Raw genomic sequence first — 25,778 nt, forward strand, 5'->3', positions numbered from 1 at the left:
GATATTAAAAATTAGGCTGAGTGAAATAAGTCGATCACAAAAAGACAACTGTTATATGACCTCACTTATATTTTTTTTATATAAAAAGATTAGAACAGGCAAATATGTAGAGTTTGCTAGTGGTTAACAGGGGTGGGAGGGATTGGGAAAGGGCAACTTACTGCTTATGGAGTACTGAGTTTCAGATTATGATGATGGAAAAATTGCACTGACTAAGGGAGAGTTATACAGCCAGTAAGGAGCCATAGTAGCGCAGGGTTTAAAGCACATACCTCCTAACTGAAAGGTCAGGAGTTCAAATCCAGGAGCTGCTCTACAGGATGAAGATATGGCACTCTGGTTCTGTAAAGTTTGCAGCCTTGAAAACCATGTGGGGCAGCTCTACTCTGTCTTACAGGTGGTTATGAGTCAGAATCAGCTCGACTTCAGTGTGAGTATAGCTGATTCATGTAATTGCTGTCAACAAGTCGTACACCTAGAAAAAGTTGAATTGGCAGAAGGTTTTTTTTTGTAGGTTTTACAGCAAATAGTTTTTAAAAAGTAGCTGTTGGAGTTGCTTACGTACACTCAAACACTTCATAGGATTTGCTTCCTTGGTTTGGAGGTTTAGGGTCATAATTTCATGGGATATCCCAGTTATTGGCCTAATGCCATGTTTAGTGCTTCTGCTCTACTTCCTATTTCATTGCATACTGCCTGGAGTCTTAAAAGCTTGCAAGCAGCCATCCAGGGTACAACAATTGCTCTCTTTTCACCTGGAGCAGCAAAGGAAGAAAGAGAGTCAGGAATAGGAGGAGGAAATGGAATGTGTGGCTAATTGCCTCCTTGAATAACTGCGTCCTTCACGATAAAACCAAAAGAACTGCATGGTGTCCAGTACCATCGGTGAACATTTTGATTAAAAATTCTGTAGAAGAATTTTCATCAAAGCGGGGGAAGCGTAGAGCGGAATTTCAAATTCTCATGGACTAGAGACTTTCTGGAGCCATTGAGACTAGATGAGTCCCCAAAATTATTTCTCTGAGATAAAATCTTTAAACCATAGCCAAATATAGCCCCTGAAGCCTTCTTAAAACCAAACAGTAGTTTAACTTAACTAGTAAAGAATGTCTGTGTTGCGTATTATACTCTTTTAGGATCTTTCTATATGGGATCAAATTGACAGTAGCAACTAGAAAGATTAGACAGGAACCTTAGGGAGCAGTGAGTTTATGTTAATGGGGAAGGAACATCTCGGAAAAGGAGGGTGAGAATTGTTGCACAACTCAAAGAATGTGATCAGTGTCACTGAATTGTACATGTGAAAATTGTTGAATTGGTGTATGCTCTGCTGTACGTATTCACACCAACAACGAAAAGAAAATATATTCTTTAAAAAGGAAAAAACTCTATGGAGCACAATTCTACTCTGACACACATGGGGTAGCCATTAGTTGGAATTGACTGAACAGCAGCTGGTTGGATTTGGTTTGATGTATGTATGTATAAAACAAGCAAATTTAGCCCTATTCCTTAGTAATCACGTACACAAACTAATAGCAGAATCCTTTTGTGATCATAGAAAATTACTGATCTCTGAGTTGTGTCAGTCACACACTTCCCTGAAATTCTCTGGAAATCCGTAATGTATCTTATAACCAGAATTCTTTTGCTCATTTATGGCAGTGGGGAAGACATAACAGTGCCTGTCCCTTACCCTTCTTCCCAGTTTCTATCCCAGCACACTTTCTCTGTAGTCCTTCCCACATACTGATTCTCTGTTTGAAGTCTACTCTCCAGCCACACCGGACTGCCTTGTATTCATTGATCTGGTCTTAATTTCAGTGTCATTTTCTCAGAGATGAGCCAATCACCACACCCACACCCACTCCTTTGCCTTTTGTTTGTAGCACATGGCACAAATATAATTACTTGTTTTCGTAATTACTTTCTTCCTTTTAGAAAATGAACATTACAAAGAGTAGGGCCATATCTGTCTTGTTTATCACTTTATACACTGGCACATCATATGTGCCCAATAAATATTTTCAGACTTCAGTCAGTGACCTTTTGTCTTAGGCTGGGTTCTCTAGAGAAGGAAAACCAGTAAAGCATATAAATATAGAGAGAGAAAGATTTATATCAAGGAAACGGCTCCCGCAATTGTAGAGGCTGGAATGTCCCAAGTCCCCGTGGATCAGGACAGAGGCTTCTCTGAACGTAGCCACAGGATCTGGTGAACTCAAGATCAGCAGGTCAGAAAGCAGGGTTCCTGCTCTCAGGCTGTGAAGATCAACAAATCCCAAGGTCCGCAGATAAGCTGGCAGCTTCAGTCCCAAGAGCCAGAGGTCAGACGAACAGGAGGCAACCACAGGAGCCAGAGAGAGCAAAAAAAAAAAAAAAAAAAAAAAGCCAAAACACCACTTATATTTGGATGCAGGCCACACCCCCAAGGAAACTCCCTTTTAACTGATTGGCTACTCACAGCAGACTCAGTCATGAAAGTGATCACATATACACACTGAGAATCATGGCCCAGCCAAGTTGACACACAGTCTTAACCATCACACATTTCTACCCTTGTTGACTCTATTGAAATTCCTGGTTTTGTGGAAATTTGCTTATTTTGTTTGGTCAGCTTTCTTCAACTACCTGTAACTAGTTGCAAGATAAAATAAGTTTTAGTTTCTCTTCCTTTCTGGAGAACTTGTTAAAATCTAATGGCCTAGAATTAAAATATGTAGGAATAGATAGGCGAATTTCCTGGAGAAAGGAGTTTGGAGTCTGTGGTGGGATATAGTTTCGATAATTGGAATGAGCATAGAATCATTTCTCTATATCCTATTGTCATTGCTTCATGATTACATACTGAATTGAATAACTTAATGATACCTTTATAACCTCTCATCTTGTTTTTGCATAAGTGCTGGAATGTACAAATAATTTAATGTTATCTTTACTACCAATTTTGTGTTTATATGGAAAATTTCTTAATGTACATAATTAAAATATTTGGGTTTCTACCAGTTTAGCCTTTAAACATAAATTTCCCTTGATTTTTGCTAGACTAAACATGTGGCTTACATTTGGATAAAACAGACTCATCATAACTGCTTCTTGCCTTAATTGTTACCATGTGTTTTCTGTAAGATACCATAATGACTGACACCAAATGTAGTATATAGCACATTGAGCTGTTTAAATTCATGAGAATAAGAATCATGATCAGCATAAAGCTGGTTCCTTTGAGGTAGAGGTTAAGTATATATCTCTGCCTTCCCACTTCTCCATTATTTTTGACATCAGTGGCTCCCCTCATGGCATTCTCTACTTTTCTGCTGGGGTCAATAATTCATTGCAACAGCCACACAAAACTCATAGACCGTACTCACAGTTATATTAGGGAAGCAATAGGCTACAACTTGGGATCAGGATCAACTTGGAAGTAACAGGAACAACTCAGGGTCAGTGTCAGGAAGCACACAGGCAAGGTCTGGAACGATCTCTGAAGTGGAGAGCACATCTCTCCCTTCTTCAGTGCAGGACAACTTCCAACCAGGGCAGCTCTCAGAGCAAAAAGGCTCATGGAGCTGATAATCTCTCTGTGGGTGCAGTTCTCAGAACATTCTTGGCTGGCATTACTGCCTTCTACCAGCAGTCGGCAGGCACAGCTTTTCTGCTGGATGGCTTCCTTCTCTGCGAGGTGGTACCCCGACTCAGCTTCTCTGTCAGGCCATTGCCTTTTCTGCTGTCCGCTGCTAACTGTCCAAGCTCATAGCCAGTGTAGCAGATTGCTCAGCTCTCTCAGCTGCTGCTGTCCTAGCAGCAGCTCTCTGCCATTGGGCCTCTTTGCCATAAGGCCCTCTACCATCAGGCTCTCTGCCATTGGCCTCTCCATCACTAACCAGCCCATCTTACAGCCAGCGTAGCAGCTCTCAGCTGCTGCTGTTAGGAATGGCTCTCTGCTGCCGGGACTCCTTGCCGTTGGCTGTTCACCATTGGTTTCTCCACTGCTGACTAACCCAGCTCATAGCCAGCAGCTCTCAGAGCTGTGACTTTTGTTTGTTGGTTTGTTTGTGTATTTGCTTTTCACCAGGCCCAGGAGGGTTTTAAACGCAGGGATTCCATGTCCCAGAGGACTCCATGTCCCAGAGGACACACTTCCCTTCTGGCTCCTGTCAACCAGGAGGCCTTGAGAGCCTCTGCATGCATTTCAGTCTTTTATTTATCTCGGTCCTGGTCAGCTACAAAATGGGGCCTCCCTCACAAGGCCATAGTTCAGCCATTCCTCAATTATCCATGAGATGTCAATCAACTCAGGCCTTGTACAAAAGTAAGATTTTCTGCTGGCAGAGACCACTCTCCCCTGGGCAAAAGTAATAGATCTTCTGGGTTAGAGAGCACCCTGGGAGGTCCTCCAAGTTGCTTCTCCAAGGAACTAGGGCAAATGTGATAGGGCCTAAGGAAAAAAATCTCCTAAACAGTTTTTCCTAAAGGACCAAGGCAAAAGGCCACAACAGGAACTCATCGAGCTACACTTTTTTAATAATTAAGAACTCCTCAATATTTCACTACTTCTCAATATATAATAGATGATCTATTGCCGTGTTTTCTGTAACTGGAAGTACATGTTTAAGAAATCATATCAGTTAAAGCTGTATTCCTTTATAAAAGGTTTTGCAGTTATTACGAAAATCATTTCAGTGGGCAGTCTCATTTTTAAAAGGTTTTGTGGAGATGACTTCCTTTTTTTTTTTTCTTGCTAGGTGCTTATGTGTCATACATACAAAGATGAGTAAGGCTACCTATCCTTAGGAGTTTATAGTCTTAGTATTGTAGACTTACAACTAATTTACGTTATAGTAGAATACAATTCAAGTAGAGCCTTGAGAGTCAACATTCATGTTTGAAAGGATAATAGTTCTAATTTGAGGATAAGGGATGATCGGCTGACATAAACGATGACACACAGATGTTCAAGAATGGTGACTTAGCCATTTTCCACAGCAGATGAGGAGGGATAAGTGTCCAGGGTTGAAGGAGGCAAAACTAGGAATGCATACTGAAGCTAGGTTGCAGAGGCCTATAAAAAATAGGCAGCAGCAGCAGTTGCCCTTTTCTCTCCAGGCTTCAGAGAGCAATTGAAGATGTCACACCATGGAATGACCTGATCAGTTACATGACTTGACAAGATAGCCATGGTGTCAGTGTCAGAAATGAATTTGAGACAAAAATAGTACTAATGAGCTTATTGCAGAATAGACTAAGTGAAAATTTGGGGTTCTTGGTAAAGATAGCTGCAATGCTAATCAAAGAGAAGGAATGCATATGAGAAGCAGTGAAATGAGAGTAAGTAGAATTATGTTACTGAGTGGGTGTTAAAACCCGTTGCCATTGTGTCAATTCCGACTCATAGTGACCCTACAGGACAGAGTAGAACTGCCCATAGGGTTTCTGAATGGATGTTAAGTGTGAGTAAAAGGAGGAGATAAAATGAATTAAACTGTAAGCCAGGTTGAGCTGGAAGACAATCATGCTGTTAATGGGAAACATGGATTAAAGGAAGACTTAATACAAGTGTGTATGTGTTGTAGTGGAGGTATAACGAATTTTGTTGTAAAACCGAACCAAACCTACTGCTGATGGATTGATTCTGACTCATAGTGACCCTATAAGACAGAGTAGAACTGCCCCATGGGGTTCCCAAGGCTGTAAATCTTTATGGAAGCGGATTGCCACATCTTTCTCCCATGGAGGGGCTGGTGGGTTCAAACCACCGACCTTTTGGATGGAACATGAGCACTTAACCACTGCACCACCAGGGCTCCTGGAATTTTTAGGCAGTTGAAATTGCTCAAAACTATAGATGAATATTTGGGAATTATCTGTCTACTGGTGCTAATAGAAGTTGTGTGAAGAATGAGATTTCTTAAGATACTGCACTGCTGGTAGAGTATAAAATCTTGAGGAAGTCTCCTTTTTAGTAAAATGTAATGAGGAATGTGCTTAACACATCTGATTTATATTAGGTGTGCAATTACTTGTTCCTTTTCTTCCTCCTTTTAAGGTTAGGGGAAAAAGGTGATCATTAGAGACAGTGTAAAGTTAAATAGGATGAGAACTTGAAAGACATGGTTTCGTTGGGTCATGAGAACATTGTTGGTAATTTTCAATAGGAGTGACAAGGACGGCTGGCAGATGGTGATGTGTTGACAGTAATACAGAAGGTCGGAAAGCCGAGAAGGGAAACTTTAATAAAATTGAAATACAATAACTTGAAAGGAGAAATTTGAGCAAAGTAACTTTTCAACTCTTAACATGGTTCATACCTTGAAAAAAGTTACCTTGATTAGCTAATATGACCAGATTGGCTAGGTATGGTAGACTTGAGGGAAAAAAGACCACATCTTAAGTAAAATAATAATGAAAAATGGTTTGCATTTAGTCGTGTGTCCTTGAACAAACTAATCAACTTTTCTGGGTCTTTTTGCTTAAGTGGGACTCTCTTAATAACCTGTGTCATAGGGCTGTGTGAGGATGCAGTGAGTTAATACACATAAAGCTTTTAGAACAGCGTTTGGCACATAGTAAGTGCTGAAGTAGTACCTAGCATTGTGAAAGCTTTTAATGCGGTCATACTGTGGTTACAATAGATAGAGCTGGTAGGTGGCTACAGAATGAATAGCATTCTTATTACCAATAAAGCAGCTTTTGCTTATCCTTATTACATGAAGAGACTTGATTTTTTTCAGTAAAATCTTAGCTTCTTTAATGGAGCCTACTTTTCACTGTAGTTGAAAATTGATGTAGCTTTCTACCTTGATCTTTGGGGTAAGCTTAATTATCCTAAGACATTTGTCATTATGGAACCCTGATGCAGTGGGCCCAGCTCTGCTATTTAGTAGGCTAAGCCCTAACCAGAAAATCAAAGAGCTCTAGTAGTCCTTGAACAAAATCTTGAAAATTTGTGCAGCCTTAGTTTCCTTACACTGGAGCTAATTATGCCCTTAGTGTTGTAACGTTCAAATGATCTGGTCTAGATGAAAGAACATCATACAGTGTAAAGTATTGTGTGTATAAAACTTTGGTGTTGGTTTTGCTTTTCATCCAATGGCATGACAAAGTGGTCAGATTTTGAATTCTCTATCATTATCTCACATGTCCCAAGTATTGTTGTTAGGGACCATCAAATTGGTTCCAACTCCTAGCAACCCCATGTGCAACAAGATGAAACACTACCAGGTAATGCAGCATCCTCACAATCATGGCTGTGTCTGAGCCCATTGTTGCAGCCACTGTGTCAAATCCATCTCATTGAGGGTCTTCCTCTCTTTTGTTGACCCTCTACTTTACCAAGCATGATGTCCATCTCTAAGGACTGGTTCCTCCTGATAAAGTGCATGAGACAAAGTCTCTCCATCCTCGCTTCTAAGGAGCATTCTGGCTCTGCTTCTTCGAAGACAGATTTGTTAATTCTTCTGGCAGTCCGTAATATATTCAATATTCTTCACCAACACCATTACTCAAAGGCATCAGTTCTTCTCCGGTCTTCCTTATTCGTTATCCAGCTTTCACATGCGTATGAGGCAATTGAAAATACCATGGCTTGGGTCAAAAGTATTAGCCAATTCTAAAACTACGAATCTGTTATATAATTATCTGGTGACGTTGTGTGGAGCCCTGTAATAGTATTGTTGTGAGTATTAACAATTAACAGAAGTCATGTATTTTTTCGCTTTAGAATATGTTTCTACAAATCATCGTGTTTAATGAAGAAAAATATTTTTGCTGGTAAACTGCTCAGATAAAGACAGGTGACTTGTTTCTAAATAGTTGAGAAGAGTAGATGATCACAATGAGGATTAAAATCATAGGCTTGAGAAAAGTTATGGGGAAACACAAGGTGGCCTTATGGTTTGCCTGATGTCTCTTTGAGAAGTAATGATAAGCTCTTGAAGCTTGCGAATAAGCCGGAAAGAGAGTTAAAATGCCTTTGAGGGTCAAAACTGCAAGTAGTGAAAATTAGACTATAGTCTAGTACTACTAGCATCAGAAGCCATCTAAATTCAGGAGGAAGGATGGAGAATCAAGATCAGCACGAACCTGATTCCTGTGAGGTAGAGATCAGACATACCTCCACTCTCCAACTTTTTCACCATGTCTGACACTAGCCGTCCTCCCCACACAGCGCTCTCCACTTTCCTAGGTTGGATAATTTGTTGCAGTGTCCGCTCAAGATTATGTAGTTTATTAGGTTTTGTCTAACAGGCTACAACTCGGGATCAGCATCAACTTGGAAGTAATAGGATAGAACTCAGGAGGCAGGATACAGTTTGTCAGCCAGGACAGCTCTCAGCTTCTTCTCGGTTGAGCCCACAGGCAGGCAGGCCTTCCCTCAGCCTAGTCCCTGCGCTTCTCGCAAGTGCTACTGCTCTTCTAGCTTCACCAGCAAGTGTCCAGAGGCACCCTGCTCTGTTAGCAAGCTTCCTCCCTGAAGTCAGTCAGCCAGCTGTCTCCCTCCGTAAGAAGGCAAGCCCATTGCAGCTGCCTAGCTCCATGGTCCAGGAAGCCCACTGCAGCCGTCTCTGGCTGGTCTCCTCGTTCTTGCCCCTTATGCTGCTGCATCCATCTCATGCTGTCTCTCGCCATCTCCAGTGTTTCAGTTCTAGCTCCTGAGTCTAGTAGGTTCTCAGCACAGGGACCCCAGGTCCAAAGGACGTGCTGTGCTCCAGGCTCTTCTTGATGATAGTGAGGCCTCCCTCAACCTCTGTGGGATTGGCCCTTTTAGGTCACGTTCGCCTAATTTGTATAGTAATCGACCAATCCCCGTGAGGGTTTTATGCACCTTATTTACATAGTAAACTGACCAGTCCCTGCAGGGTGGGTAAAATAGACCATTCACAGGGCAGGCTGTGGCCCAACCAATTACCAATGGCAGAATTATAAACCCAAGGCTGGAGAGGCTATATATAAAGAGAAACACATTGGATCACATGTGCCAAAAATTATTTTTAATAATAATCATCTAATAATGATAGATAAAATGTTGCTCATTCAGAGCCGTTTTAGATAAAGTGCCAATTTAATCATAACTTCTTTTTTATATTAACAGGAATAGGAGTAAAGTAAAAGAAGCACCTGTCTGCAAATTTCAAACGGAAAAGAAAGTATTTGATAAAACTTAGTAGCATTTGCTATGAGTCATTCTTTTTGTAGAGCTAATATGTATTGAGCAGTTACTATATACCAGCTCTCTATGCTGTGAGCTGTACATATATTATCTAAATCCATGTAACAGAGTGTCTTCATTTTCAGAAATAGAAATTCTGCTTCAGACTCCAAAACACATGCTATTTCCAGTAAACCATGATGAAGTAAACACATTGATAAACCCGTTGCCATTGAGTCAGTTCTCATTCACGGCAACCCTATAGGACAGAGTAGACCTGCCCCATAGGATTTCCAAGGATGTAATGTTACAGAAGCAGACTGCCACATCTTTCTCCCTCAGAGCAGCTGGTGGGCTCAAACCGCCGACCTTTGGTTTAACAGCCGAGCGCTTAACCACTGTGCCACCAGGGCTCCTTAAACACAGTGATAGAGGACAAATCTCAACATTTTATAACCAAAAGTCACTCTTCCAGTAATATTTATATTGTAATTTTGAAAAAATGTTAAGTAGTCTTAAACAAGTTTTTATTTAGAAATACGCTAGCTGCCTTTTTTTTTCTAATTTATGAATAACATACAGCCATTTTACCCAAATTATGTTTTTTCTTTTCTTAAGATGTGTTTTCACGAATACCACTCATGAATGGCCTTATTGGACCCAGCCCTCATCTCCCACATGATTCATTGCCTCCTGGAAGTGGATTGGGAGCTTTCTCTGCAATACCACAGCCCCCTTACGCTGAAGCTAGGTATTTAGAAACCTTCGCTTTCTGTGGAAACTTCTAAATTACACCAGTTTTTGTTGTATGTCTAAATGAGTCTATTTAAATTATTGTGTACAATATTTGTGTTACATTTATTGAGACTTTTGCAAAAACTCATCAAAGATGTTACTTTTTTAGCTATTTGGTTTTAATGAAAGTTATATTTGACCATAGTTTTTAAAAGTTATTTTACGGTTATGAAACTAAGTTCTATATTATTTGGCAGGGATAAAAACCCAGCATTTAATCCAATGGTGAGTGATCCTAATAGCTCTTGGGCATCATCAGCTCCCACTATGGAAGGAGAAAATGATACAATGTCAAATACCCAAAGAAGTACACTTAAGTGGGAGAAAGAGGAAGCTTTGGGTGAAATGGCAACAGTGGCACCAGTCCTCTACACAAATATTAATTTTCCTAACTTAAAGGAAGAATTTCCAGGTAAGTCATGGATGTTTTATTACTGTTTTATCACCTCTCTCTTGTGCGTAATGACTTTTTCTTTTAACTGCAACAGAAAGCCCTCTTATCAGTAATTTTCATCTAGTGTGATTATGCACAAAGTGAAGATTCCCTGTCTAGAAACATATTGCATTTTCTTAGCCCTGGACCCTCTATCCATTTGCATATTTTTCCAAAGTAACTTCAGCTAGTGAAATGATGAGTTTTCCACTTCCTAGTAATGCTTATAAATACAGGGAAGCCAGTGTTGTGGTGGTGTTGTTGTTATGTTGTTAGGTGCCGTCAAGTCGGTTCTGACTCAGAGCGACCCTGTGCACAACACAACGAAACACTGCCCGGTCCTGAGCCATCCTTACAATCGTTGTTATGCTTGAGCCCATTATTTCAGCCACTGTGTCAGTCCACCTTGTTGAGGGTCTTCCTCTTTTCCGCTGACCCTGTACTCTACCAAGCATGATGTCCTTCTCCAGGGACTGATCCCACCTGACAACATGTCCAAAGTATGTAAGACGCAGTCTCGCCATCTTTGCCTCAAAGGAGCATTCTGGCCGCACTTCTTCCAAGACAGATTCGTTGGTTCTTCTGGCAGTCCATGGTATATTCAATATTCTTTGCCAACACCACAATTCAAAGGCGTCAGCTCTTCTTCGGTCTTCCTTATTCACTGTTCAGCTTTCACATGCATATGATGTGATTGAAAATACCATGGCTTGGGTCAGGCACACCTTAGTCTTCAGGGTGACGTCTTTGCTTTTCATCACTTTGAAGAGGTCCTTTGCAGCAGATTTGCCCAATGCAATGTGTCTTTTGATTTCTTGACTGCTGCTTCCATGGCTGTTGATTGTGGATCCAAGAAAAATGAAATCCTTGACAACTTCAGTGTTTTCTCCGTTTATCATGATGTTGCTCATTGGTCCAGTTGTGAGGATTTTTGTTTTCTTTCTGTTGAGGTGCAATCCATACTGAAGGCTGTGGTCTTTGATCTTCACTAGCAAGTGCTTCAAGTCCTCTTCACTTTCAGCAAGCAAGGTTGTGTCATCTGCATAACGCAAGTTGTTAATGAGTCTTCCTCCAATCCCAGTGCCCCGTTCTTCATACAGTCCAGATTCTCGTATTATTTGTTCAGCATACAGATTAAATAGGTATGGTGAAAGAATACAGCCCTGATGCACACCTTTCCTGACTTTAAACCAATCAGCATCCCCTTGTTCTGTCCAAACAACTGCCTCTTGATCTATGTAAAGGTTCCTCGTGAGCACAATTAAGAATTCCCATTCTTCGCAATGTTATCCATAATTTGTTATGATCTACACAGTCGAATGTCAATAAAACACAGGTAAACATCCTTCTGGTATTCTCTGCTTTCAGCCAGGATCCGTCTGACATCAGCAGTGATATCCCTGGTTCCATGTCCTCTTCTGAAACCAGCCTGAATTTCTGGCAGTTCCCTGTAGATATACTGCTGCAGCTGTTTTTGAATAATCTTCAGCAAAATTTTGCTTGCATGTGATATTAATGATATTGTTCTATAATTTCCATATTCGGTTGGATCACCTTTCTTGGGAATAGGCATAAATATGGATCTCTTCCAGTCATTTGGCCAGGAAGCTGTCTTCCATGTTTCTTGGCATACACGAGTGAGCACCTTCAGCACTGCATCTGTTTGCTGAAACATCTCCACTGATATTCCATCAATTCCTGGAGCCTTGTTTTTTGCCAATGCCTTCAGAGGAGCTTGGACTTCTCCCTTCAGTACCATCGGTTCCTGATCATATGCCACCCCTTGAAATGATTGAATATCGACTGATTCTTTTTGGTATAATGACTCTGTGTATGCCTTCCATCTTCTTTTGATGCTTCCTGCGTCGTTTAATATTTTCCCCCATGGAATCCTTCACTATTGCAACTTGAGACTTGAATTTTTTATTCAGTTCTTTCAGCTTGAGAAGCACCGAGTGTGTTCTTCCCTTTTGGTTTTCTATCTCCAGCTCTTTGCACGTGTCATTATAATACTTTGTCTTCTCAAGAGGCTCTTTGAAATCTTCTGTTCACTTCTTTTACTTCATCGATTCTTCCTTTTGCTTTAGCTGCTCAGTGCTCAAGAGCAAGTTTCAGAGTCTCCTCTGACATCTACCTTGGTCTTTTCTTTCTTTCCTGTCTTTTAGTGACTTCTTGCTTTCTTCATGGATGATGTCCTTGATGTCATTCCACAACTCGTCTGGTCTTCGGTCCCTAGTGTTCAGTGCTTCAAATCTGTTCTTCAGATGGTCTCTAAATTCAGGTGGGATATACTCAAGGTCATATTTTGGCTCCTGTGGACTTGCTCTGATTTTCTTCAGTTTCAGCTTGAACTTGCATAGGAACAATTGATGGTCTGTTGCACAGTCGGCCCCTGGCCTTGTTCTGCCTGATGATATTGAGCTTTTCCATCGTCTCTTTCCACAGATGTAGTCAATTTGATTTCTGTGTATTCCATCTGGCAAGGTCCCTGTGCATAGTCGCCATTTATGTTGGTGAAAGAAGGTATCTGCAATGAAGAAGTCGTTGGTCTTGCAAAATTCTATCATTCGACCTCTGGCATTGTTCCTATCACCAAGGCCATATTTTCCAACTACTGATCCTTATTCTTTGTATCCAACTTTTGCATTCCAATCGCCAGTAATTATCAATGCATCTTGATAGCATGTTCGATCAATTTCCGACTGCAGCAGCTGATAAAAATCTTCTATTTATCTTTGGCCCTAGTGGTTGGTGCGTAAATTTGAATAATATTTGTATTAACTGGTCTTCCTTGTAGGCGTATGGATATTATCCTATCACTGACAGCGTTGTACTTCAGGATAGATCTTGAAACGTTCTTTTTGACAATGAATGCAGCACCATTCCTCTTTGAGTTGTCATTCCCAGCGTAGTAGACTATATGATTGTCCAATTCAAAATGGCCAATACCAGTCCATTTCAGCTCACTAATGCCTAGGATATCGATGTTTGTGCGTTCCATTTCATTTTTGACAATTTCCAATTTTCCTAGATTCATACTTCGTACATTCCAGGTTCAGATTGTTAATGGATGTTTGCAGCTGTTTCTTCTCATTTTGAGTTGTGCCACATCAGCAAATGAAGGTCCCGAAAGCTTTACTCCATCCACATCATTAAGGTTGACTCTACTTTAAGGAGGCAGCTCTTCCCCAGTCATCTTTTGAGAGCCTTCCAACGTAGGGGGCTCATCTTCCAGCACTATATCAGGCAATGTTCTGCTGCTATTCATAAGGTTTTCACTGGCTAATGCTTTTCAGAAGTAGCAGTGCCCCGTTCTTCATACAGTCCAGATTCTCGTATTATTTGTTCAGCATACAGATTAAATAGGTATGGTGAAAGAATACAGCCCTGATGCACACCTTTCCTGACTTTAAACCAATCAGCATCCCCTTGTTCTGTCCAAACAACTGCCTCTTGATCTATGTAAAGGTTCCTCGTGAGCACAATTAAGAATTCCCATTCTTCGCAATGTTATCCATAATTTGTTATGATCTACACAGTCGAATGTCAATAAAACACAGGTAAACATCCTTCTGGTATTCTCTGCTTTCAGCCAGGATCCGTCTGACATCAGCAGTGATATCCCTGGTTCCATGTCCTCTTCTGAAACCAGCCTGAATTTCTGGCAGTTCCCTGTAGATATACTGCTGCAGCTGTTTTTGAATAATCTTCAGCAAAATTTTGCTTGCATGTGATATTAATGATATTGTTCTATAATTTCCATATTCGGTTGGATCACCTTTCTTGGGAATAGGCATAAATATGGATCTCTTCCAGTCATTTGGCCAGGAAGCTGTCTTCCATGTTTCTTGGCATACACGAGTGAGCACCTTCAGCACTGCATCTGTTTGCTGAAACATCTCCACTGATATTCCATCAATTCCTGGAGCCTTGTTTTTTGCCAATGCCTTCAGAGGAGCTTGGACTTCTCCCTTCAGTACCATCGGTTCCTGATCATATGCCACCCCTTGAAATGATTGAATATCGACTGATTCTTTTTGGTATAATGACTCTGTGTATGCCTTCCATCTTCTTTTGATGCTTCCTGCGTCGTTTAATATTTTCCCCCATGGAATCCTTCACTATTGCAACTTGAGACTTGAATTTTTTATTCAGTTCTTTCAGCTTGAGAAGCACCGAGTGTGTTCTTCCCTTTTGGTTTTCTATCTCCAGCTCTTTGCACGTGTCATTATAATACTTTGTCTTCTCAAGAGGCTCTTTGAAATCTTCTGTTCACTTCTTTTACTTCATCGATTCTTCCTTTTGCTTTAGCTGCTCAGTGCTCAAGAGCAAGTTTCAGAGTCTCCTCTGACATCTACCTTGGTCTTTTCTTTCTTTCCTGTCTTTTAGTGACTTCTTGCTTTCTTCATGGATGATGTCCTTGATGTCATTCCACAACTCGTCTGGTCTTCGGTCCCTAGTGTTCAGTGCTTCAAATCTGTTCTTCAGATGGTCTCTAAATTCAGGTGGGATATACTCAAGGTCATATTTTGGCTCCTGTGGACTTGCTCTGATTTTCTTCAGTTTCAGCTTGAACTTGCATAGGAACAATTGATGGTCTGTTGCACAGTCGGCCCCTGGCCTTGTTCTGCCTGATGATATTGAGCTTTTCCATCGTCTCTTTCCACAGATGTAGTCAATTTGATTTCTGTGTATTCCATCTGGCAAGGTCCCTGTGCATAGTCGCCATTTATGTTGGTGAAAGAAGGTATCTGCAATGAAGAAGTCGTTGGTCTTGCAAAATTCTATCATTCGACCTCTGGCATTGTTCCTATCACCAAGGCCATATTTTCCAACTACTGATCCTTATTCTTTGTATCCAACTTTTGCATTCCAATCGCCAGTAATTATCAATGCATCTTGATAGCATGTTCGATCAATTTCCGACTGCAGCAGCTGATAAAAATCTTCTATTTATCTTTGGCCCTAGTGGTTGGTGCGTAAATTTGAATAATGTTTGTATTAACTGGTCTTCCTTGTAGGCGTATGGATATTATCCTATCACTGACAGCGTTGTACTTCAGGATAGATCTTGAAACGTTCTTTTTGACAATGAATGCAGCACCATTCCTCTTTGAGTTGTCATTCCCAGCGTAGTAGACTATATGATTGTCCAATTCAAAATGGCCAATACCAGTCCATTTCAGCTCACTAATGCCTAGGATATCGATGTTTGTGCGTTCCATTTCATTTTTGACAATTTCCAATTTTCCTAGATTCATACTTCGTACATTCCAGGTTCAGATTGTTAATGGATGTTTGCAGCTGTTTCTTCTCATTTTGAGTTGTGCCACATCAGCAAATGAAGGTCCCGAAAGCTTTACTCCATCCACATCATTAAGGTTGACTCTACTTTAAGGAGGCAGCTCTTCCCCAGTCATCTTTTGAGAGCCTTCCAACGTAGGGGGCTCATCTTCCAGCACTATATCAGGCAATGTTCTGCTGCTATTCATAAGGTTTTCACTGGCTAATGCTTTTCAGAAGTAGACTTCCGGGTCCTTCTTCCTAGTCTGTCTTAGTCTGGAAGCGCAGCTGAAACCTGTCCTCCATGGGTGACCCTGCTGGTATCTGAATACCGGTGGCATAGCTTCAGAATCATAGCAACACACAAGCCCCCACAGTACAACAAACTGACAGACTCGTGGTGTTGTTATATACGTATTATTCTACAAAAAGATTCCTGAAACATAAAGTATCAGTTAATCAAAAGTATTAAGTTAGGCTAAGTTGGAGTCAGTTCTGAGTAGTGTTGTTGATATTGAAACTACCTCAGTGCTGTCTTCCCTTCTCTCCTCCTTTCCTTTCTCCATGTTCCATTCATTACCATTACCTTTTTGAAAAAGCAAATGGATGTATCTGAAAATTCTGATTAACCGGAGAATGAAACGTGGATTTTGAAATGTTAAATATAGAATGTTTGTAAGCCAATGCTGTTTTATTATATTGAGCTCAAGTTGCAAGAGAAACCAGGATTAAAAAGTTAGTTTCCCAGCTGCCGATCAGCACAGAAGCTCTGTTAAATTACTAGTAGGGTAGCTAGAAGTGGATTTTTTTATGTGTGACCTTGTCTTTTAGGTGCATTTTTGGCATGGTCCCCCTGTGGTACTTGATTTCTTATATATAGAGATAAATCAAATGATGCCTTATCTAACCGTATTGGTTTAGTGCATGGAATATTTGTTGAAATAATATTCACGTTCTTTGACTACTTTTGTGCCAGTCACTTTTTGTTTGCGGTTTTAGATTAGCGTATTTGGTTATCTTAAGTCGCTTTCTGTCAAGGAACATTGTCTTTATAGCAGGGCTACATTTTTTTTTTTTTAATGATTTTCTTTAATAATTTTACGTGTGACTCCAGAACCTTCATGAGATACTGTGTTAAGGCTGTGGGTTTCTCAGCTAATTTTCATTTTCACTGGCTTTTTGGAAGGTTTTTTTTTTTTAATATGAAATAAGTCTGTTACATTTATCCTTAACTAACCATTAATCTCAGCTGAACTTCGTTTTGTACACTGTCACGACACTGAACTTCGTTTTGTACACTGTCACAACCTTGAACTTCGTTTTGTATGCTGTCACAACACTGAACTTCTTTTGATACACTGAACTTCATTTTGTATACTGTCACGACACTGAACTTCGTTTGGTACACTGTCACGACCCTGGACTTCGTTTGGTACACTGTCATGACACTGAACTTCATTTGGTGCACTGTCACGACACTGAACTTCATGAAAATGCTTGACATGCTGACCTTCCCGTGTGCTCGTCATACACGCCAGATGTTGATTCATAATTGTCATTACTTCCCTTTTGGTCAACTTGTTAGAATTCTGTTAGTTAAGATATTTTATAAAACTTCTAGCTGTGGTTCTGGTATAACGTCTTAGAGGACTTGGGTAATATATTATACTTGGCTTAGATTTATTTTGACTGCTTAGCCTCTTGGAATTAAAATTTTCTTAGCTTTATAAGCCAGGTTATTAATAAGGCAATACTTCATTCAGAAAATAGTTTTGGCCGTACTACGTGCCAGAAACTTTGTACTGTGCCAGGAACTTCATATAGGACTACTCCTTTATGAAAATATGACCTGAATAAGGTAACTGTCAGCAATTCGTCAACAGTTTTTTATGATGACAGACCACTGCCCTAGTTCTGTAAGCGTATATACTGTGTTCTTTGTTGTAGACTGGACTACCAGAGTGAAGCAGATTGCTAAACTGTGGAGAAAAGCAAGCTCACAGGAAAGAGCACCATATGTGGTATTTAAAAAATTCCTATGTGTCTCTATCTTTAAACACAATACCTGGACCTTATTCTCATTGTCTTAGGCTAATAAAAGATTTCCCATTGCAGAAGATATGTTAATATTTGGACAGCTAACAAACAGCTTTGCTTTTATAATGATTTCCTGAGTAATTACATCTTAATATAGAGAGTGACTCTTTAAGTTAGTTTGCAGAGTAAGGATGTTGAGGATTGGAAGTCAGCTACTTTAGGCGCATGTGGATTCATTTCACTTTAAAATTGTCTATCTTCTCAGAAGAACACTACACTTGGAGGCTGAATTAGTGTGCCTTGGTTTCTTTCATAATGAGCTCTTTCCTTACTAGATTCGGTAATCTTTGTACGTCAAGAAAAGACATACCTGGACACTTTTAAGGAGATTTTAAAACATGATCTTTGCTAGAAAGTATTTGGGAATTTTATAATATTCACAGTCAAATGGTGAATTGTTTTCTCCAAAGAGCCAAATTAAGATTATCAATTGGAGTCAAACCCTTGCTTTCATTTTAAAGCACATTAAATCTTCATTATTGTTTCAAAAAATATATGCAGTTATTTTCCAACTTGACTTTCAGTGCACATATCTTTAGTGATAAAGATTGCTTGACTATAGCATAGATTTTTTTTTTTTTAAATGTTGATGTGCTTTGTTTTGTTCTACCTTGACTTTAGTAAGGTAACAATAGGCTATTTTTAATGTTTCTAAACAATTTTATTTAGCAGTAAGTTTTACATTTCCAGATTTTATATTTGGAGGATGGGTTTGATATTTTCCTTTTCTCCAAATTGAGGGAGATATTAATTCTTCCATTTTATAAATATCTGTTCAGATAATTAGGATAAAAAAATATTAGGTTACACCTGGAATCTCTCAGCCTGATTCAGATACATAGGTGGAAATGTGCCCTCTGTGATACATAACATGCTCTGTAAAAAAGTTGGGTTAGTGTCCAGATGGAGCTCTGCTGGCACAGTGGTTAAGAGCTTGGCTGCTAACCAAAAGGTCAGCAGTTCGAATCCATCAGTCCCTCCTTGGAAACCCTATGAGGCAGTTCTACTCCATCCTACAGGATCACTGAGAATTGGCTGGACGGTAATGGGTCTTTTAGTATCCAGATGCTTTCACAGAAAAGGCTCTAAGATCTAAAGATAATATCTCAACTATTTAACACAACTTTTTCTTGCTTTTGTGTCATAAAGTTTAACGTAAGTTTTATTTTTGTTTCATCAAACGTGTTTTTGCATACTGGAGAATAATTTTTCTTTTTCCGTAGCAAAAAGCTAGAGATAACAGAGCTGCTTTACGCATTAATAAAGTACAGATGTCAAACGATTCCATGAAAAGGCAACAACAGCAAGATAGCATCGATCCCAGCTCTCGGACTGATTCGGATCTTTTTAAAGACCCATTAAAACAAAGAGAATCGGAACATGAACAGGAATGGAAATTCAGACAGGTACGAGGGTTTGGGGATAATCTGCTTTTTTAATTGCATTTCTGCTTTTTGAGAAGAAAGCTATCATGTAATTATTTAAGAATATAGTTCTTAGAGCAAGAAAATATGATTAAAAATAGATTTGTTGCCTTCTGAGTAAAATATTTTAAGTAGATTCAGAAAGTTCGTCAAACTGTTACGAGCAGCGTAATGCCCGAGGCATAATGGTGTGTGCTGTGATGAATAATATTCTCCCCTCTTTGGAAACATGTAATCTAATAGGAGAGCAATCTGGTAGCTGCACACATCAAACTAATTATTTTCTGTTGCTTTTTTTCTTTTTTCACGTCGATTATTTTCTTCCTTAACTTTATGATTTCTTTTTCTTCCCTATTTCAGCAAATGCGTCAGAAGAGCAAACAGCAGGCTAAAATTGAAGCCACCCAGAAACTCGAGCAGGTGAAGAACGAACAGCAGCAGCAGCAGCAGCAGCAGCAGCAGTTTGGTTCTCAGCATCTTCTGACGCAGTCCGGTTCAGATACGCCGAGCAGTGGGATCCAGAGTCCCTTGACACCTCAGCCTGGCAATGGAAATATGTCTCCTGCACAGTCATTCCATAAAGACCTGTTTACAAAACAACTACCTAGTACCCCTACTTCTTCATCTTCAGATGATGTGTTTGTAAAACCACAAGCTCCACCTCCTCCTCCAACTCCATCCCGGATTCCCATTCAGGAGAATCTTTCTCAATCTCAGAATTCTCAGCCACCTTCACCACAGATGTTTTCACCTGGATCTTCTAACTCTCGACCACCATCTCCAGTGGATCCTTACGCCAAAATGGTTGGTACCCCTAGACCATCTGCAGCAGGCCATAGTTTTCCCAGAAGAAATTCTGTCACACCAGTGGAAAACTGTGCACCATTATCATCTGTGTCTAGGCCCATTCAAATAAGTGAAACAACAGCAAATAGGCCATCACCAGTCAGAGATTTGTGTTCTTCCTCCACAACAAATAGTGACCCCTATGCAAAGCCCCCAGACACGCCTAGACCTATGATGACAGATCAGTTTTCCAAACCTTTGGGCCTACCTAGATCTCCTGTAATTTCAGAACAAACTGCAAAAGGTCCTCTAACATCTGGAACCAATGACTCCTTTACTAAACCATCTCCTAGGGCCGATGTGTTTCAGAGACAGCGAATCTCTGACCCATATGCACGACCTTCGTTGACATCTGCTCCTCTTGAAAGTGGTCCTGGACCCTTTAAGACTCCAATGCAACCCCCTCCACCCTCTCAGGATCCTTACGGATCAATGTCACAGGCACCAAGACGAATGAGTATTGACCCTTATGAACGGCCAGCTTTGACCCCAAGACCTATAGATAATTTTTCCCATAGTCAACCCAGTGATCCATATAGCCAGCCTCCCCTCGCTCCACATCCGGCAATGAATGAATCTTTTGCCCATCCTTCAAGGGCTTTTTCCCAGTCTGGAACCCTATCAAGACCAATATCTCAGGACCCATATTCTCAACCCCCAGGAACACCACGACCTGTTGTAGATTCTTATTCCCAACCCTCAGGAACAACTCGATCCAATCCAGACCCTTATTCTCAACCTCCTGGAACTCCCCGGCCCACCACTGTCGATCCCTATAGTCAACAGCCACAAACCCCAAGGCCACCTACACAAACAGACTTGTTTGTTACATCTGCACCTGCTCAGAGACGTTCTGATCCATATGCTCATCCTCCTGGGACACCAAGACCCGGAATTTCTGCCTCGTACTCTCAGCCACCAGCAACACCAAGGCCAAGGATTTCAGAGGGTTTTACTAGGTCCTCAATGACAAGACCAGTCCTCATGCCAAATCAGGATCTTTTCCTGCAGGCAGTACAAAATCGAGGACCAGGTTTGTCTGGACCTTTGGTCAGGCCACCTGATACATGTTCCCAAACACCCAGGCCACCTGGACCTGGTCTCTCAGACGCACTGAGCCGTGTTTCCCCGTCTGCTGCCCGTGATCCCTATGATCAGTCTCCAATGACTCCGAGATCTCAGTCAGACTCTTTTGGAACAAGTCAGGTTGCTCATGACGTCCCTGATCACCCAAGGCCTGGTTCAGAGGGGAACTTCAGTGCATCTTCAAACTCTCCACTGAATTCCCAAGGTCAGCCATTTTCCAGTGTCTCCCAAATTCCTGGACCTCTACCGACTTCAGGAGTAACTGATACGCAGAATACCATCAATATGTCTCAAGCAGACACAGAGAAGTTGAGACAGGTAAACACGTTACATGTTCTCAGATGATTTAAATGTATTATTCAGAGAAAGCTACTCATTTCATCAAACTGAGTAATTTCTACAGAAATGTTAAAGTTTCTTTTCTTTTTATTCTATAGAATTCATACTGCAAAGAAGAAAATTGAAATTGGTAAAATTAACACCAGTTGAATTAGATTTATTCTGTATCTGAGTTCGGTCTTAATAAACGTGTAAGGAAATCTTACACTGAAAGCTTTCAATTTTGTTATCTGACAAGAAAACAGACCCAAACCATCAATTTATTTTTGATTATCTATTGAAGTGTAACTGGCGTTTTATCAAGTTTTGAAACATTTAGATATTTTAAACATTCTAGTGAAAGCGTTGTTGTTGGGTACAGGCAAGTCAATTCCACCTCATTAGCAATCCCATGTGCAGAGTAGAACTGCATCATAGGGTTTTCCTGACTATAACCTTTTTGAAGCAGATTGCCAGGCCTTTCTCCCATGGAGCTGCTGGGTGGATTGAAATCATCAACCTCTAGCTTAGCAGCTGAGAGCCTAACCATTGTACCACCAGGGCTCCTAACAAAAGCATTACGATTTATAAAGCCATTAACCTTTAAAAACTCATTTTCCGCAATCTCAGTGATTTTTTTTTTTTCTTTTTTCCTTCCCATTCAGCGGCAGAAGTTACGTGAGATCATTCTCCAGCAGCAGCAGCAGAAGAAGATTGCTGGTCGTCAGGAAAAGGGGTCACGGGATTCACCAGTAGTGCCTCCTCCAGGGCCCCTTCAGCACTGGCAACCAGAGTCTATCAACCAGGCTTTTACCAGACCTCCTCCTCCGTATCCTGGGAACATTAGGTCTCCTGTTGTCCCTCCTCTAGGGCCTAGATATGCTGTTTTCCCAAAAGAGCAGCGTGGACCCTATCCTCCTGATGTCGCTGGTATGGGGATGCGACCTCATGGATTTAGGTAATGCTTTTAATTTCCAGCCAGATTTAAATTCTTATTAGAAGGGCACAGATAAGTAAAATAACTGTTAATCAGGAAGTTGTAATTATAACAAACTCTATTTCTACCTCTTTGTAACTTTTGAGATAAAATCAAATTTATTTTCCACTAATGAGAGGTTACAATTTTTTTTTCCTCTAAAGACTAAAAACATTTCCTCCATTATTAATTAGCTGTATTAACATTAAATTGCAGCCATAAAAATATAGTTTATCATATCAGTCAAATCATATCCTGTAAAAGGCAACTAACACATATAGTTAAAGCCTCCGAGGACAAGGTAGCCATCAGAATAATTGTTTTCTCCCCTGATATTAATGTTATGGATTTCAACTCTTTTAATTTACAGTGTAAATATTTGTATAGATTTTCATATTTGAAGAATGTCTTACCTAAGGTATTTTCCATGATGAGATAGGGTTGTAAAATTATTGATGATGAATTATGACGTATTTCCCTTTTTGTAGTGGCCAGTGGAAAGGCTAAAGCCAAACTTATACCCTAACTCTAGGAAGTAGATGGGTCTTCAAAAGAGATTTTTTTATAATCTTATACCTACCTCCATGTTCCACTTAACTCTTCTTTTCCTTTGGCTTTCTCCTTTTTATGCTTGTTGCTGTGTTTTGTATTTCTTTTTGTACGTTGCCTTTAATCCTTCCTAGAATGAGATACACTATAAATAATAAAACATTTCTATAATTTATTCATTTACTAAATCTTTGCAGATGATGCTTGTCCTTAATCTCTTACTACCTCCTGTCCTCCTCATTCCTTTCAAACCAGCAGGTTTAGTAAGTCCATTTAGTCATTGCACCTATGCTTTTATCTCCTTGTGTAGTGATGCCTGTCAATCTGTTAGTCCAGTTTGGTAGACCTCCTGCCTTCTTGCAAACATCTCCCCAATCAGCTTCCTACATGGAGCCTCCCCAAGCATAGAAAAAAGAAATGGGCTCTTAATCACAAACTCTAGTAGCATTGTACTTATCTTTGAATGGTTCATTGCATCTGCTTAGTGACTGTTCATTTGTCTTTGTTTGTGTTATCTATTAGATTGTTTTAGGGTTTGGTTTTATTAGACTGTAAGCTTTTAGAGCTCAGATAAAGTGCACTTTATAGGGTGCTTAGGAAGAATTTACTTGCATATGGGTACTTTCTAATGGTGGTATTTCATTTTTGGCCAGTCGTTGTATTTGACAACAGTAATTTTGTGTCTACAGTTTAAAGCTTCTTTTCCTTTACTCAGCCTAAGTCTAAATTCAGCATAATACTTTGTATCAAAATTAACTATTTGAATTTTTTTTTAGATTTGGATATTCAGGAGGTAGTCATGGTACCATGTCAAGTCAAGAGCGCTTTCTTATGTCTCCTCAACAAATACAAGGATCTGGAGTTCCTCCACAACTCAGAAGATCAATATCTGTAGATATGCCAAGGCCTTTAAATAACACACAGATGAATAATCCAGTTGGACTTGCTCCACATTTTCCACCACAGAGCCTGCCAGTTCAGCAGCATAACATATTGGGCCAAGCGTTTATTGAATTGAGGCATAGGGCCCCTGATGGAAGACCACGGCTGCCCTTTAGTGCTCCTGCGGGCACTGTTATAGAGGCACCTTCTCATCCAAGACATGGAAGCTTCATTCCCCGGCCAGATGTTCCAGGTCCTCGACACACAGACCCCATGAGACGACCTCCGCAAGGTCTACCTAATCAGCTGCCTGTACATCCAAATTTGGAACAAGGACCTCTGTCACAGCAAGAGCAAGGTCACCCTGCCCATTCATCATCTATGGGCATGAGGTCCCTGAGTCATCCCTTAGGTAGTGAATTTTCAGAGACTCCTTTGTCAACATCTACACCAACTGAAACATCTGATAATTTACAGATAACCAACCAGTCTTCTGATGGTCTTGAAGAAAAACTTGATTCTATTGACCCATCTGTAAAAGAACTAGATGTCAAAGACCTCGAGGGGGTTGAAGTCAAAGACTTAGATGATGAGGATCTTGAAAATTTAAATCTAGATACAGAGGATGGCAAGGGAGATGAACTGGATACTTTAGGTAATTTGGAAACTAATGACCCCAACTTGGATGACCTCTTGAGATCAGGAGAGTTTGATATAATTGCATATACAGACCCAGAACTTGACTTAGGAGATAAGAAAAGCATGTTTAATGAAGAACTAGACCTTAACGTTCCAATTGATGATAACCAGTGCATGTCTATTGAACCAAAAAAAAAGGAGCAAGAAGACAAAACGTTGGTTCTTTCTGATAAACATTCTCCACAGAAAAAACCCACCGTTACTAGTGAGATAAAAACAGAAGTACCATCTCCAAATTCTAAAGAGGAAACCAAATACGAAATTGAGAAAAGTGAGGGTAAAGGTGCTGTTGATGTTCCCTGCTCACAGGCTTCTACTAACACAGACCTTCATGATGGAGAAAAGGCCTCTTTGCAGCCTGGTAATCCAGATCTACTTGAGGAAAGAATTAATCAGGAAACTGCTGACTCCAACACAAGCGTTCAAGGATCCAGTGAACTGCCTGCTGAAGACGTGATAAGCTCTTGTGGCATAACTGGATCAACTCCTGTTCTCTCAAGTTTACTTGCTAATGAAAAGTCAGATAATTCAGACATTAGACCCTTGGGGTCTCCACCACCAAGTTTGCCAGCCTCACCATCCAATCATGTGTCAAGCTTGCCCCCTACTTTAATGACACCGCCCAGTCATGTTTTGGATAATACATTGAATTCAAATGTGGCAGTAGTCTCTAGGGTAAACCACACTTTTTCTCAGGGCCTGCAGGTAAATCCGGGATTTGTCCAGGGTCAGTCAACAAGTCACAGTTTTGGAACAGGAAAACCTACAAATCAAACTGTGCCTCTGACGAGTCAGTCTAGTACCAGTGGCATGTCTGGACCTCAGCAGTTGATGATTCCTCCAACATTAGCCCAGCAGAATAGAGAGAGGCCTCTCCTTCTAGAGGAACAGCCTCTACTACTACAGGACCTTTTGGATCAAGAGAGGCAAGAGCAGCAGCAGCAAAGAAAGATGCAAGCCATGATACGTCAGCGGACAGAACCATTCTTCCCTAATATTGGTAGGACTTTACTTGAGTCTCGATAGCAGTTAATATGGGCATCAGGCTGGCCTTCAGTATGCTTATTATTACAGTGTTAAAATTACATTTGGAATAGTGTACTAATGAGATTTATATTTCTGTTCCTCCTTCAGCTTTAAAATGGAAGTGATTAATAACTTTAGATAACTCCTAGGTAAATCAAATGATTCAAAACTCTGAGTTGTAGACCTTATTCAATTCTATTATTAATGGCACTATTG

The 25,778-nt window shown here is 40.4% G+C and overlaps 1 protein-coding gene across 12 annotated transcripts in view; it reads left to right on the forward strand.

The window, feature by feature from the left end:
• KMT2C (lysine methyltransferase 2C) overlaps nucleotides 1-25,778 on the forward strand; it is a 397,882-nt gene that overhangs the window by 303,253 nt on the left and 68,851 nt on the right. For all 12 annotated transcript variants that reach the window (XM_049863292.1, XM_049863298.1, XM_049863302.1 and 9 more), the window contains 7 exons: nucleotides 9,767-9,899; nucleotides 10,141-10,355; nucleotides 17,607-17,680; nucleotides 18,980-19,162; nucleotides 19,541-21,430; nucleotides 22,096-22,388; nucleotides 23,732-25,536. In XM_049863292.1, coding sequence (XP_049719249.1) covers nucleotides 9,767-9,899; nucleotides 10,141-10,355; nucleotides 17,607-17,680; nucleotides 18,980-19,162; nucleotides 19,541-21,430; nucleotides 22,096-22,388; nucleotides 23,732-25,536 — 4,593 coding nt within the window. The remainder of the gene's footprint in view (nucleotides 1-9,766; nucleotides 9,900-10,140; nucleotides 10,356-17,606; nucleotides 17,681-18,979; nucleotides 19,163-19,540; nucleotides 21,431-22,095; nucleotides 22,389-23,731; nucleotides 25,537-25,778) is intronic.

Source organism: Elephas maximus, chromosome 20 (assembly GCF_024166365.1).
Source record: "Elephas maximus indicus isolate mEleMax1 chromosome 20, mEleMax1 primary haplotype, whole genome shotgun sequence".
Taxonomy (NCBI): Eukaryota; Metazoa; Chordata; class Mammalia; order Proboscidea; family Elephantidae; genus Elephas; species Elephas maximus.